The 14360-nt window shown below is 35.2% G+C and overlaps 1 protein-coding gene across 10 annotated transcripts in view; it reads right to left on the reverse strand.

Moving 5' to 3' along the window:
* The window catches only part of ITGB3BP (integrin subunit beta 3 binding protein), a 108375-nt gene that overhangs the window by 47536 nt on the left and 46479 nt on the right, over positions 1-14360 (reverse strand). For all 10 annotated transcript variants that reach the window (XR_008472978.2, XR_008472977.2, XM_054236370.2 and 7 more), the window contains one exon: positions 5953-6022. Coding sequence is in view for 8 of the 10 variants with exons in the window: in XM_054236370.2 (XP_054092345.2) it covers positions 5953-6022 (70 nt within the window). In the remaining 2 variants the exon portion in view is untranslated. The remainder of the gene's footprint in view (positions 1-5952; positions 6023-14360) is intronic.

Below are 14360 nucleotides of genomic sequence, written 5' to 3' on the forward strand. Positions count from 1 at the left end.
AACCTATCTAAAGATACAAATGTCCTATAGAATAGAGTTTGGAAAATGTCCCATACCATGCCATGCAGTCCAAAAGTTAAAAAACTTCTTAATCAATCACATAACATGTCTGAAAAAATTGCTGGTGTTGTTCAAGACTCCATTTACAAGAGAGTTTGGGAGTCTATTAGTACAGAAATAAGTGAGATAGGGTACACCTAAGTGTACAGCTCATTCAAAAACTAAATACACCTGTGCAATCAGCACCCAGATCAGGAGACAGAACACTGACAACATCTCAGAAACTAAGAGTAACTACTATGCTAACTTTTAGCAGTATTGATTAGTTTTGCTTATTTTTGTACTTCATACAAATGGAATTATACAATATGAAACCTTTTGTGTCTAGTTTTTTTCCCCATTCAACATTATGTTTGTGATATTCAGCCATTGTTGTTAGCTGTAGATAATTTTCACTGTAATCCATTAGATAAATACCATAATTTGTTTATCCATTTGGCTGTTGATGGACATTTGGATATTTTCAAATTTGAGGTGACTAGGAATTAGGCTGCAATGATTGTTATGATATTTGTCTTTGGGTAAATACATGTATACATTTCTGTTGGGTATATACCCTGAAGTGGAATTTCTGTGCCATAAGGTATGCATATATCCTGGTTTAGATGTTGTCAAACAGTTCTCCAGGGTGGTTTTCATTTACTTATACTCCCACCAGCTGTTTATTTGAGTTCCAGTTGTTCCACATCCTCACTCCAGATCTACCCAGTATTTTCCTTGTTTTCTATTTTCAGCATTCTAGTGAGGATGTAGTGGTGTTTCATGGAGGTTTTAATTTGCATTTCCCAGATGACATTTTCCAGTTGAGTACCTTTTCATATGTTTGCTGGTTTACATGAAATTCTGCTCTTGTGAAGGACCAATTCAAGTCTTTTGCCCATTTTTCTATTAAATTGTCTTGAAAATATTTTCACACTTTGTGGGTTGTATTTTCACACACTACAAAGTTTCTTTTTACCAAAAGGACTTTTAAAGCTGTTTAACTTATCAATCTTTTCCTTTTATGGTTGGCATTTTACCTACTCTAAGGTTGAGTTCTCTAAAAGTTTTATTCTTTTACCTTTCATATTCAGACTTCCAATCCACCTGGAATTGATTTTTGTGTGTGATGTGAGGTAAGGGTCCAGATTAAATTTTTCCCATACTGATAACGAATAGCAGTGCTATCTTTCGTACAGAAAGGGATATATATAACTAACTCAGCTAAATGAAGATATTCATTAAAACATCTTACTCCTTTAATTCTTAGATTGTGGAATATCTTTTTTTTTTTTTTTTTTTTGAGACAGAGTTTTGCTCCTGTTACCCAGGCTGGAGTGCAATGCGTGATCTTGGCTCACCACAACCTCCGCCTCCTGGGTTCAAGCAATTCTCCCGCCTCAGCCTCCCGAGTAGCTGGGACTACAGGCACGTGCCACATGCCCAGCTAATTTTTGTATTTTTAGTAGAGACAGGGTTTCACCATGTTGACCAGGATGGTCTCGATCTCTTGACCTCGTGATCCACCCGCCTCAGCCTCCCAAAGTGCTGGGATTGCAGGTGTGAGCCATCGTGCCCGGCCCAAATTGTGGAATATCTTTAAATAACTTTTATTCTTTTTTTATCAGAACAGACTGACTTTCAGAAGAGGCTATCCTGAGGGTATCAATAAAGTTCTCATAATAATATGGCATTTCCATTGTACATCAGTTTGTCCTGAGGCTGATTCATACTCACTAATTCCTTATGCTTCAACAACTCACGGTGAGTTTCTAAATTTGTATAGTTTGGATCAAACACTGAATCTACAGTGACTCCATCAAAGTACTGAAGCTACAGGAAATATTCTAGAAGCAGATGCCTTGCTTCCTCTCTTGTATCTCTCCTAGCTATGGCATTTTGCAAAGAAAAAAAATGAGAATATTGCTAAAACAAAACAAAATGTTGTGATCATTTAAAACTGATCCACAGATGTGAAATGTTCAGTTTATTGACTAATTCACTGATTGACTGAATGAGATGAGGTCTCACCCTGTTGCCTAGGCTGGAGTGCAGTGACATCACAGCTTACTGCAGCATCAACCTCCTGGGCTCAAGTGATCCTCCCACCTAAGCCTCCCAAGTAGCTGGGATCACAGGTGTGTACCACAACACCCAGCTAGTTAAAAACTATTTTTTTTCCATAGAGACAGGGTCTGGCCATGTTGCCCAAGCCGGTCTCAAACTCCTGGGCTCAAGTGGACTGCCTGCCTCAGCTTTCCAAAGTGCTAGGATTACAGGCATGAACCATTGTGCCTGGCAATGTTCCATTTAATTTGGGATTTAAAAAATCCATGTCTTGAGGTTGAGGCAGGAGGACTGCTTTAGCCTAGGAGTGCAAGTTCAGCTTTGGAAACATGGCAAGATCACATCTCTACAAAAAAGTAAAAGAATTAGCCACGTGTATTAACATACCTGTATTTCTAGCTACTCAGGAGGCTGAGGTGGGAAGATCACTTGAGCCCATGAGCTCAAGGCTATCGTAGGCTATGATTGTGCCACTGCACTCCAGCCTGGGTGAGACAGCATGATTCTGTTTCTCAAGAAGAGAAAAATCCAAGTCTTTAGGCAGTGGTTTTACAAAATAAAAGAAATAGAAACAAATGGAATAAATCACCTATTTTTAGCTTTAGTAAAAGCTAAAAGTGGCTTTATTAGCTAGGACTGAGTAATTTTATGAATGAAAAAAAAAAAAACCAATCAGAAATGCACACTGGCAGGGTTCCATAGCTCATGCCTGTAATCTCAGCACTTTAGGAGGCCAAGGTGGGTGGATCACCTGAGGTAAGGAGTTCAAGACCAGTCTGGCCAACATGGTGGAACCCCGTCTCTACTAAAAATACAAAAATTAGCCAGGCATGGTAGTAGGCACCTGTAATCCTATCTACTCGCCTGTAATCCCAGTTGAAATCAGGAGACTGAGGCAGAAGAATAGCTCGAACCCAGGAGGTAGAGGTTGCAGTGAGCTGAGATTATGTCATTGCACTCCAGCCTGGGCAACTGAGCCAAGACTGTCTGACCAAAAAAAAAAAAAAAACAAACAAACAAAAAGAAATGCATCCTTTTCCTTTTTTTTTTTTTTTTTAAGAGACAGTATCTCACTACATCACCCAGGCTGGAGTGTAGTGGCTATTCACAGGAAGGACCGTAGTGCCCTATAGCCTAGAACTCCTGGCCTCATGTAATCTTCCTTCCTCAGTCTCCTGCTAGAAAGACTTTTCATTTATTTGAGACATGGTCTTGCTCTGTTGCCCAGGCTGGAGTGCAGTAGCAGAGTATCAGTTCACTGCAACCTCCCTGTCCCAAGGTCAAGTGATTCTTCTGCCTCAGCTTCTTGAGTAGCTGGGACCACAGGTGCCTGCCACCACGCCCAGCTAGTTTTTGTATTTTCTAGAGACAGGCAGAACTCCTGGCCTAAAGTGATCTGCCTGCCTTGGCTTCCCAAAGTGCTGGGATTATAAGTGTGAACTGCCACACCAGGCCCATTATTTTTATATGTTGTAAAATGTTGCAGCTCATACTTAAATTCACTAATTATAACAACAACTCGTGGAGTGATATACTTAAATAATAGAGATCTTTAGAAACAAATATGGAGAGAAATTAATAAATTATATAAATGAAGGCAAATTCCTATGTGACTCATAACAATGGTTTTTGCTCTTCCCTTGCTCCTTGAAGCCCACTGCCATGGGAGGTATTGTTTTAAAAATTGAGCTCTAAATAAATTGATTGGTTTACAAGAAGAAAGAAGGAAAGACACTATTAAGTGGAGCTGATTCAGGTCGAAAAACAACAGGCTTGCTTAACTGGTATCACTTTTGTCCAAAGACATTTCCTCCTTTACTGCCTATTTATACTTTATATAACTGTATCAGAAATTAATTTGGTTTAGCAGGCACCTGCTTTCAAATACAAGATTATCTGTGATTTATACATTTTTACATGATACTTGCTTTCACTGTATATCCTTTTGTACCATTTGAATTTTTTTACTATGTACATATATTTCCTATATTAAAAAACATTAAATAAGTTAAACAAAAAAAGAATGCTTTCCTGTTAATATCTAGTTGAGATCAGTTCACTGAGGAAACAAAAGCTCTGATTAGGAGTAGGAAGAAATAATTTACAACAAAAATATTTGTGGGGCAGAAAAGACTGAAACACGCAAATATTTGGAGCTGGAGGAGCAGCATGAATGGCTACTTAAAACAAATAAAGAATAGATGTAGGAGATGCCAAACAATGAGGCTTCTTTGAAAAACTCTTCTCTTTGTCCCTAAGGTATTTTAAATGGCACTCAGTTTCCATTTTAACCTGGACTACTACCAACACTACTGTTCAGCTATGTTATGAAATAAATAGATCTGTGCCCTGACTTGGGGCTATAACCACAGATTATAACACTCTTTGCGTGGAAAATGTATTCTGAGTTCCATGTAAATTATTCCAAAAACATTTGTAAACATAACCCATTTCTAAATTGAGGAAGGTATACTAGCTTACAACATAAGATCATAAACTCCCAGGCGGCATGCAGTGGCACAAACCTGTAATCTCAGGACTTTGGGAGGCCTGGGTGAGTGGATAGATTGCGCCCAGGAGTTCAATACTAGCGTGGATAACATGGCAAAACCTTGTCTCTGCAAAAACTACACAAATTAATAGGGCGTGGTGGCATGCATCTGTAGTCTCAGCCACACAGGAGGCTGAGGTGGGAGGATCACTTGAGCCCAGGAAGTTGAGGCTGCACTGAATGGTGATCACACCATTGTGCTCCAGGCTGGGCAACAGAATGAAACCCTGTCTCCAGGTGGGGGGAAGAAAAAAAAGATCATAAGCTCCCAATGGAGAGAAACTTCATTTTTCTTATCTTTACTCTTTAGTGTCAATGATAGGGTGTGGTACATAGAAGAAGATACACTGAAATGGTAAATGAGACAAACGTATGCACTACTTTGAAAATTTAACCCCCATTCTGCTTAGTTCAATTCTTCCAGGAAGAAGATACAAATACAGTTGTCCCTCAACATCTGTGGAGAATTGGTTCCAGGACTCCTGCAGATACCAAAATCCATGGAGGTTCAAGTCCCCCATATAAAATGGTATGGTATTTGCCTATAACCTATGCATATCCTCCCATATACTTTAATCATCTCTAGATTACTTATAATACCGAACACAATGTAAATGCTATATAAATAGTTGTTATACTGTATTGGTTTAGGAAAGTGTCAATAAAGAAAAGTGTATGTTCAGTACAGATGCAACCATTCATTTTTTTCTCGAGATATTTTCAATCTGTGATTGGTTGAATCCACAAATGTGGAACACACAGATATGAAGAGCATCAGTATTCTTCCCAGGCTTTGCCTATTTAGACAGCAGCTTTCTGAAGATAATGTCTAAATTCAAAGGTACCACCAGCAGGACAATATGAAAATGATTGGTTGCTGGCATGTAGGCCTTCCAGGTTCCTCTAGATCTCTTACTCTGCTGATTTCACTGTTTCTAGTTCCATCTTGAACCAGCTATTTATTAAATATTTTGTTCCTAAACCATGTATTATTTCTCCATCTGTGTAAATATGAAATAAGTGGCTTCCTCAATTTTACCCTGAGCTGGTCTATTATGCACAGACTGGGAGAACTGGGCTCAATAAGTACTAAAATTAAGGTATCATATATAACCATTATAGAATATCACAAATCACATCACAACTAAGGTATTTTACTTCTTTAAAAAATAATATTTCAGGTTACATATAAACTATTAATTTCTACAAATAAATGCTTTTAAATGGTCACTTTAACAAATATGAACATCTTCCTGCAAAACACATGTATATAATTTCAAAAATAACAAACTTACTCATCATTGTCTTTTGTTGTAGATTCTTTGCTTTCAGTTAAACTGGGGTGATTCAATTTTTTTCTCTTTTCTATAAGAATAATAAAGAAAAGGATATAAAGTTAAAGAAGAAATCATTAAATTGTAAATAGAATTTAGATTGTCAAATTTACTTTAAATAGAAAGTAAAAAGGTGGACAAATGGAAGGGAGGTAGGAAAAGAAAAAGTATCCTATTTTGTTTATTTCATTTCCCATTTTCCTAATTTCTTATTCACAATACCATATAAAAATAATCTTTAATAATAAATTTCCATTAAAGGTTGGTGTATTAAAGAGAAATCCAGTATGATTCTATAATTAGGTTAAAATGCACTAGTAAACTTTATTAGATAAAGGATACTTTCATCTAATATTTTAATCAAAGATATTATATTAAGGCTTCCAGTTTGCATTATTTCACATCATTTTTTTTGCTCAAGTTAACAACGAAGGATTGGTTATACTGATAATCAGAAAATAGTTAAGTTCCTTGTAATATCATTGTAAAATAAACTTGACTTTAGAGGTAAAAATACCTTTAATTTTATTTTAAATTGACACTATATATTTATAATGTATAACATGTTCTGAAATATGTACATATATTGTGAAATGGCTAAACCAAACTAGCTAACATATCTATTTCCTCACGTGCTTTTTTTGTGGTATGAACACTGAAAGTCTACTGTCTTAGCAATCTTCAAGTATATGTTATTAATTACAGTCAGTTATATAACAATTGAACTTGTTCCTTCTGTCTAGCTGAAATTTTTTATCATTTGGCCAACATGTTCCCAATCACTCTGCCCTCCCCACCAGTACACACTGGTAAGCACCATTGTATTTTCTATTCTATGATTCTGACTTTTTTAGATTCCACTTAAAAGTGAGATCATGTGGTATTTGTCTTTCTGTGCCTGGCTTATTTTCCTTAACATAATATCCTCCAGATTCATTCATGTCCCAAATGGCAGGATTTCCCTTTCTAAAGGTTAAGAGCATTCCATTGTGTATATATACCATATTTTTTTATCCATTCATCTGTTCATGGGCACATAGGTTGATTTAGTATCTTAGCTATTGTAAAGAATGCTGCAATGAACATGGGAAGGCAGATATCTCTTTGACATACTAATTTTATATCCTTTGAATAAATGCCCAGTAGTGGGATTGCTGGGTCATATGGCAGTTTTATTTTAATCTTTTGAGGATCTGAATCTTTAAATGCACATTTATTTAGCAAATCCTTGGAAAGATCTAAGTACAGCATTCATTATTTAAGATAACAATAAGATAAATGGTTATATTCCATTTAAAATGCTATGTAGTTATCCAAGGTCATGGCTCATCTATACTTTTACACGTTTTACAAGTTGACAGAGGCATACATGAAGACATAGGATATAACTAAGTCATAATCCTTCATATGCCCAGTGGGTTGAAATGTACCAGTTTGATTTTACATCTTTAGTAGAACATAATGTTTGTAGTTATCAATGGTCAAGCAGATCATTGTTTTTGAGCTATTTAGTTGTTTGTTCTAGAGTACTTTATACTACCATATACACTATGTACTTTAAACACATTTGATATATAATAAGCAAGTATTTGAGGACACATATTAGTATAGTTAAGATTTTCAGTGTCTTGTATATACTGGCTTTTGATGCTTATTGAATGAATAAACAAGCAAATGAATGAATAACCCAAACTGTTTACCACTAATGAAAAACAGTCAACAGAAACTCAATTTCATTGAGTCCACTGGTTCAGAAATCAACAATAATTTCTCTCACTGTTACTTGGACCTATGTCTTCCTCCCTCAAAAAAATAAAATCCTCTCATAATTAAACTGTTACTTCAAAATGTTCTCTAGTGGCAAAAGGAGAAAAACTTACAATGCAGGAATTTTGTTAAAGCACTAGTTATTTCTCCTGTTTATGAACTATGCATTATTTGACAAGTCTGTATCTTTAAGTTCCAAACAGAATAAATTAATATGGTTAAAAGTTTAGTAAAGAATGTAAGGGGAAAAGGAGAAGAATATTTTGATTTTAGAGAACTTTGGAGTAATAAATTAAAATTTGTCTCTCAAAAATATTAAGCTGAAAATGAATGTTTTGTGAAAAACCACAAATGAAAACCCAAGTTATCTTTACGAAATCTTTGCCTAAAAGTCAATACTAATTTCCTGAATTTTGTACTATGCTGTTTGTATTCCGTAAAGCGCCAAAATTAAGTATTAAAATTACTTTGCTCCTTTAACTTGTAATTCATTTTCACATTTCAGCACTAATAGCAAAAAATGTTGGGTAAGAAATAGTAAAGAATGTTTTATTTGAATTTTCACTAGGTATTCAATGCCTTTCTAAATATTAAGTTTTCCAGTTACTTAATAATTACTTTCCTTTATTTCATTACATTCTATTAAGAAAAACTAGCACAATGAACATACACAAAAGGACTGTGGAGTCTATATGGTATTTCTCTTTTGAGATTATATGTAAAAGTGAACAAACAGTTGTGTATTTGACTCTTTTCAAGTGCAGTTTCACAAAACATTGGTGATAAATGCACCATCACTGAATCTGAACTACCTTCAGAATTGTATTTGAGCTTTCTGGTAAGGCTCCAGGGACCTCTTTCCCTAACAAATGAAGATAGCTTTCAACAAATTGTTAACACTTGGAAGCACAATCAATAGTGATGACAATGGCTAACACTTACATGGTATTAATTTGGGCCAGGCACTGCTTTAAATATGTTACATATGATATCTAATTAACTTGTACAAATCTGACATAGTTACTCCTGTTTCCATTTTACAGATGAGGAAATAGAAGAATGGTTACATAACTTATCCCAGCCCATAAAGTTAGTGAATGAGGACTGAAACCCAGACATTTAGCTGAAGACTGTGCTCTTAACCATGATGCAATGCTTATTAAGAGATTAATGTAAAGTCCAAACAGGTTTAGGCTGGTATCATGCTGCTTCTAGGTACCCATACTTTATAGGTGATAAATATTATAGGCAATCATTTTGGTCTCAAACCAAAAGTTAAGAGTTGAGAAAACCTTGATCCATAGAGGTTCAAGTGATTTGTCTAAGGTGGTCACACATAAGTTAGTAACTTCTTTCTAAAAGGGTTACTTCCATGTAGATCAAGTTGAGGCCTGTTGGCAAAGAGGTGAATGAGATACTGATATGGTCTTGTTATTCTTTTAATAAACCAAGTTAATTTTAATCAACTAGAGTGGAGGGTAAATAACCTCTTTAGAGGATCAATTCCCAAAAAACAACAGTGTTAATGATTTTTTGTTTTTTGAGACAGATTCTCACTTTGCCAGCCCAGCCTGGAGTGCAGTGGCACGATCTCTGCTCACTGCCACCTCCATCTCCCGGGTTCAAGCAATTCTGCTGCCTCAGCCTCCCAAGTAGCTGGAACTACAGGTATGCATCACCACACCTGGCTAATTTTTGTATTTTTAGTAGAGACTGGGTTTCACCATGCTGGCCAGGCTAATCTTGAACTCCTGACCTCAGGTGATCCACCAGCCTCAGCCTCCCAAAGTGTTGGGATTATAGGCATGAGCCACTGCACATGGCTGAATAGTTCTTTTTTACTCAAAATAAAAAATAGTTCTTTTTTACTCCTTTATTAAGTTCCATGGATAGAAATGTAATAATACTCTTAAAACATTACTTACATTATTGAATAGAAGGGTATTGCTGAGAAAACGGAAATCACTTTTTATCTACTAAAAACAGTAGTATGTGGGAAGCAGTAACAAAAATATAGGTTTTTACGTCTTTCTTTCAGGTTACTTTGTGTTGACTGGGTACTTGACAGTCTGATAACTGAGCTAAGTGTTATTCTTGGAAATATTAAAACTTGTCATATTAAATAGCTGAAAAGTATTTAAAGCATAAGTCCTTCCATGAAAAGATTGAGATTAATGTTACTGATCTCCATTTTACAGGGTGAGATGTTTGACTAGTTCTTTCACAGTAAAAATGTTTAGCATTTGACCCATACCTCAGATTGCTCATAACAGATTTAAGAAGATAGTTTATTAGCTCATTTGGAATACATATTGTTTGTTCTTTCTGCTACTTGAAAAAAAAACAGCCTTGCCAGAGGGCTAACATTTCATTAGACTTTTCAAAGAACAGCTTTTGATCTGTTGCTTTTCTTTTTTTAATTATACTTTAAGTTCTGGGGTACATGTGCAGGACGTGCAGGTTTGTTACATAGGTATACATGTGCCATGGTGGTGGTTTGCTGCATCCATTGCCCCGTCATCTACATTAGGTATTTCTCCTAATGCCATCCCTCACCAATACCCCTACCCTCTGCCATCCCTCCTCTAGTCCCCCAGGTCCCGGTGTGTGATATTCCCCTCCCTGAGACTGTGTGTTCTCGTTGTTCAACACCCACTTAATAGGGAGAACATGTGGTGTCTGGTTTTCTGTTTTTGTGTCAGTTTGCTGAGAATGATGCTTTTCTTTATTATTGGCCTATTTTCAGCTCATAATTTCTCTTCATATCATTATTTCCTTTCTACTTCCGGGGGGTTCATTCTGTTATTCCTTTTTAATCATTCTGAGTTGAATGCTTGGCTCAATAGTTTTCAATCATTCTTCCTTTTTAAATATAGTCATGAGCAGTATAAAAACATCTTGTTCAATGACAAACCACATATATGACAGTGGTCCCATAAGATTATAACACCATGTTTCTACTGTACCTTTTCTATTCAGATATGTTTAAATGCACAAATATCATTATGTTTTGATTGCCTATGGTATTCAGCACAGTACGCTGTATAGGTTTGCAGCCTAGGAACAACGGGCTATACCATATAGCATAAGTGTGTAGTAGGCTATGCCATCTAGGTTTGTGTGGGTATGATCTATGATGTTCACACAATGAGGAAATCACCAAACAATGCCTTTCTCAGAAGGTATCCCCACTGCTAACTGACACAAGACTGTATATGCATTTGTAAATACAGTTGGCCCTGTGTATTAGTGGGTTCCACATCTGTGGATTCAACCAACCATGGATCAAAAATGTTTTCTTTAAAAAAGAATGGTTGCATCTGTTCTGAACATATACAACTTTTCCTTGTCATAATTCCCTAAGCAATACAGTGTAACAACTATTCCCATAGCTTTTATATTGTATTAGGTATATAAGCAATCCTGAGATAATTTAAAGTATATAGGAGGGTGTACTGGTTATATGCAAATACTATACTATTTTCCACAAGGGACTTGAGAGTCCGTAGATCTTGGAAACTGAGTGGGGTCCAGGAATCAATCCCCTACATATGAAGGGATGACTGTATCAAGCTTCCACCAAGAACTGCTTTAGTATAATGTAGGTATAAATTTTTCCTCTAGGTGCTGACATGTTTTCATCATCATTCAATTCTAAATATTTTATACTTTCCATTATAATTTTTCTGATCAATGAATTATTTAGAAGTTTCTTGGTTTCCAAACATACAGGTTAAAATTTTTGGAGGGCTGCCTTTTCATTATTGATTCTTAATTGTACAAAATTTTAGTCAGAGAGTGTGAGCTATATGACTGTAATTTTTAGTTCAGTGAGACTTCCTCTGTAACTCTAAACTGGTTACATTTTGGTGAAGGTTCTATGTGTGCTTTATATGTTGGGTATTATATATTTTTGACCACAGTTCATTAGATAAGCTTGCTAACTGTATACAACTTGTCTATATCCTTCCTAGCTTTTTAGCGGCTTTATCGGTTTGTAAGAGGTAGTTTAAAATCTCCTACTATGATTGTGGATTTATCAGTTTCTCCCTTGTTATCCTGTCATATTTCATCATGTCTTGTTTGAGTGTTTGTTTTAGATGCACGCATGGCTCAGAATCCTTTTATTTTTGTAGTGGTAAATCTTTACCTCTTATGTAAAAAGGCTCATTATCTTAATAAAGCCTTTTAAGCATAAAGTCTGTTTCAGCCTATCTATTTTTGTATCAACCACTAGCTTTTTCAAAAAGCTAGTATTTTCTTTTTCTATTTCTTCAGATTTAATTGTCTTATGTCTTTTCTTAAAGTCTAATCAATAATGCAATTAATAAAAATGGCTACAATATGTACTGAACATACACTATTAGTGTATGTCAAGTACCGTTCTAAGTACTTTCTGTGTATTAATTCATTTAATCCTCACAATTCTGAGGTAGGAATTACTATCTTCCCCATTTTGCAGGCAAGAAAACAAAAAATACAATGAAGAAGTCAATTGATAGATATCTCATCATCTGCCTGAAAATATGAGGACCTTAAAACATGTTAACTCTTATCTGTTGCCTCCTTATCTTCCATGCTAGTGTGGCCTATTATTTGTTTTTCACCTCTCTCCAATTGTTTGACTTTTGCTTTATAGTCAGCAAAACTTGTAATTAGATTAACATGTTTTCTAATATACTTTTCCATCATTGCTTTTTGCAATTCCACTCCTTTATCTGAGGTTCGCATTACCTCTTAGAGAAGTAACTTCTTTTGTAGTTATTTTACTGAGAATCTATGTGTGGCAAACTCTGAGACTTTGTCTGAAGATAGCTTTATTTCATCCTCATTTTCTGAATAAAAACTCAATTGTGATTCTTAATTGATACTATTATTGCATTTTCTGCTGGAGTCTACTGACACAGATAAGAGGTCTATCAGTCTGTAATACTCTTGTAAGTAGTATCTTTTCTCTGGTTGCCCTTAAAATTTTGTCTTTGATGTTCTGCAGTCTTAACATAATTTAACTAGCTGCAGATCTCTTTTACTTTATCCTGCCCAGACTTAACATGCTACTCTACTATACAAATTCTTATTGCTCCTTAATTACGAAAAACTGATAGTCCTTATAGCTTAGAATACTGCCTAAGCCCCATTCTCTGTATTTCCTCCTAGTAGAACTCCACTTTGGCAGATGTTGGGGAATCTTATTCTGCCCGTCATTTCTCTTTATTGTTTTATCACATTCTCCTTTTATCTCTCTGTGCTGTTACATTGCTATAGTCTGAGTGATTTTTACAGATCTACTGTCCAGTTAACAAGTACTCTCTTTGACTATGCAAATTTGCTGTTTATTCTCCTACTTTCATTATTAAATAACAAGTCTGAAGTGTTCGTGGGAATAAAGGGGAAACATTTACTTTCTTCTTTTCTAAAATGGATACAACTGACTCATGAGCAACTTGGGGGTTAGGAGTGCCAATCCCCCATATAGTCAAAAATCCAAAAACTTAACTACCAATAGCCTACTGTTGACCAGATGTCACAAAGTTGATTAATACGTATTTTGTATGTTATATGTATTATATTTTGTATTCTTATAATAAAGCTAGAGAAAAAAGTTATTAAGAAAATCAGAAGGAAGATAAAATGTTCATAGTATTATACAGTCTTTATCAATACTGTAAGGTTGCCATCTGTTTACAAGATGAACTGTCTGAAATGGTGAGGAACTACAGTTGCAGACCTTAATCTACAGTACATATCAAGCAATTCAACTTCTTCTTGTAATGTCATGACTTTTCTCTGCTTTTTGGGAGCACTTCCAGCATCACTAGTGGCACTTTATATGGATTTCATGGTGTTATTCAAGGTTTCCAGGATAGTCCTAAACATGATGAAAAACATATGAGAACCATGAGAGATCACTTTTTACTGCAAATATCACATGGTATTTTAAAAGTAGATACTTCCAACACTTGAGCTCACTACAACAGCAAAAGAAGGTAGCTATGAAATTATTACAGTAGTACAGTATACACTAGAGTTAATTGTATGCAGTTATGATTTTTTTCAGCTCCATCAATTCATTTATGTTTCTCTCTAAGCTGTTTTGCAGTTATGATTTAATACTGCATCTTTATATTTGTTTATATTTCTCTCAACTGCAAATGGCACTGTGTAGGGTCTAAGTGTTTGTATGCATTAGTTTTAATACATTTTATTTTTTACAATAAATTTGTACATATTTTATGGTAGTAAACGATAGACTAGTAGCTACATATATTTTATGCATTCATGGCATACCTTTTTAAAATATATTTACAGTCTAAAAAGTTTGTCTTTAGGGTTTTATAAATTGTCACAAAACTCCAAAAAATTTTCCAATGTGTTTATTGGAATAAAAAAATCTTCATATAACCGGATCTATTCAACCCATATTGTTCAAAGGCCACTGTAATAGGAGAAACTTGCTGTGGGTTGGAGGAGGGCAGTACATACAAATTAAAAAATATGTACATGACATATAACATACACACATACATATAGATTTATGTGTCACTTAACTATGGGCATACATTCTGAGAAATGCATCATAAGGTGATCTCGTTGTTGTGCAA

Source organism: Callithrix jacchus, chromosome 7, assembly GCF_049354715.1.
Source record: "Callithrix jacchus isolate 240 chromosome 7, calJac240_pri, whole genome shotgun sequence".
Taxonomy (NCBI): domain Eukaryota; kingdom Metazoa; phylum Chordata; class Mammalia; order Primates; family Cebidae; genus Callithrix; species Callithrix jacchus.